A 1,630-nucleotide genomic window follows, 5' to 3' on the forward strand; every position below is an offset into this window, starting at 1 on the left:
TTGCTTAACGTTATCCCTTAAGTCTTTATTTCTAGTTATAATATTATTTCACCGCAGTGCGTGAGCTTGATTGTCTACGCCCATTTATCACATGGAAATCTGCATTCAGTGGCTAACTTGCCCCACGCTCGTCCCCGTCAGGAAGTTTTCGTTGCCCTAAAAGGCTCGGTCTCCCGCAGGCGTTCCAGGCCCAGCTGGAGGAGGAGGACGCCAAGGCGCTGACGCAGATCTCGAGTAACATGTCGTCGATTTACGGCCGCGGGACTGTGTGTCTCGGGTCGCAGCAAGGCGAGCAGGTTCGTGTCGTCAGGTCTGGGTTCATTAACGCTAACTCAGGATATTACATTCCTTCAGTACCATCGAATTCTGTTTAATCCTTACATTTACAAAAGGTAATAAACCAGTAACGGTGTATCAGCTTTGAATAGGGAACAGGCCAGTAATAATACAACTACGGTAAAATAAAGATTTTTGCACTGGATCATACTTTTGTGTTGGTACTGCATTTGGAGAAGCTTTTCCTCTTAAATAAGGAAGGTTTATATGAGAAACATCAAGTTTAGTGTATCTGTAGACCCTGAGCTGAAGGGGAGATCCGAGGTGAAACTAACTATATACTTCAGTTGAGAATAGGCACATGGGTTATTAGGGCTCGCCTCCAATCTCTATGTCACGGCCGTTGCTATAATGAGCTCCATTTGGATGATTAATCGATTTCCGAAGGGTTTACTTCGGGTGAGCGCGCAATATACTTTGCAAGTGGCGACCTTCTCTGTCAACAGTGCGAGAACCTGGAGCCAGGTCTAACGCGCGTCATGGGGACCTCCAGAAACTACACCGAACTGAGTTACGTGTGGGAGAGCTGGAGGACGCGCGTCTCCAGGAAGGTAACAGGCTTGTTGCTGTGTGCTCATAACCGTACATACCACAGATATGCTCTTTATAAAGCTTATATTTCCATGCGAGATGCCCAGTAAGGCTTATCAAGTGCCGACCCCGCAGATCAGGCCCTTTTACATGCAGTACATGTCTCTGATCAACAAGCACGCTCGCCTCAACAACTACACGGACGCCGGCGATCTGATGAGGAAGAAGGTGATTATCTCCACGTTTGGATAATTTTCATTGAAATTTAGGATCCATTTTATGTTATGATTACATCCCCCAGTTCATTCCGCGAAAGTTGCCATTTACTAAGTTACTGTAATTCTTCCTATCAAAGGTCTTACGTGACATATCATTAATAGAATTAACGCCTTATATTTGTACATTCGTTTCCAGTACGAGACCGACACATTCGAGCAAGACATGCTGGCCCTTTACGAGGAGCTGGACCCCCTCTACCGCCTGGTCCACGCCTACGTCAGGAAGAAGCTGCGGCAGGTGTACGGCGACCAGGTGATGACCGAGGCCGTTGAATCTGTTATGGAATCTTTGCCATGGGAACGAGGAAGGTCCCCGAACGAGCAATTTATGTGTAGCAAGAAATTCGTGGATTTTATTCGTCTAATAAGATCATGATATGCCAGTAATTCCATTTGTGTGCCGACAGGTGATTCCACCACGAGGGCCCTTGCCCGCCTGCGTCCTGGGGGACATGTGGGGCAGGTGAGACGCCCAATTCGAATTT

The 1,630-nt window shown here is 47.2% G+C and overlaps 1 protein-coding gene across 1 annotated transcript in view; it reads left to right on the forward strand.

Moving 5' to 3' along the window:
* LOC119586536 (angiotensin-converting enzyme-like) overlaps positions 1 to 1,630 on the forward strand; it is a 29,294-nt gene that overhangs the window by 21,240 nt on the left and 6,424 nt on the right. The window contains exons 4-8 of the mRNA XM_037935292.1: positions 180 to 296; positions 783 to 887; positions 1,003 to 1,095; positions 1,282 to 1,398; positions 1,553 to 1,608. Coding sequence (XP_037791220.1) covers positions 180 to 296; positions 783 to 887; positions 1,003 to 1,095; positions 1,282 to 1,398; positions 1,553 to 1,608 — 488 coding nt within the window. The remainder of the gene's footprint in view (positions 1 to 179; positions 297 to 782; positions 888 to 1,002; positions 1,096 to 1,281; positions 1,399 to 1,552; positions 1,609 to 1,630) is intronic.

Source organism: Penaeus monodon, chromosome 21, assembly GCF_015228065.2.
Source record: "Penaeus monodon isolate SGIC_2016 chromosome 21, NSTDA_Pmon_1, whole genome shotgun sequence".
NCBI classification, from domain to species: domain Eukaryota; kingdom Metazoa; phylum Arthropoda; class Malacostraca; order Decapoda; family Penaeidae; genus Penaeus; species Penaeus monodon.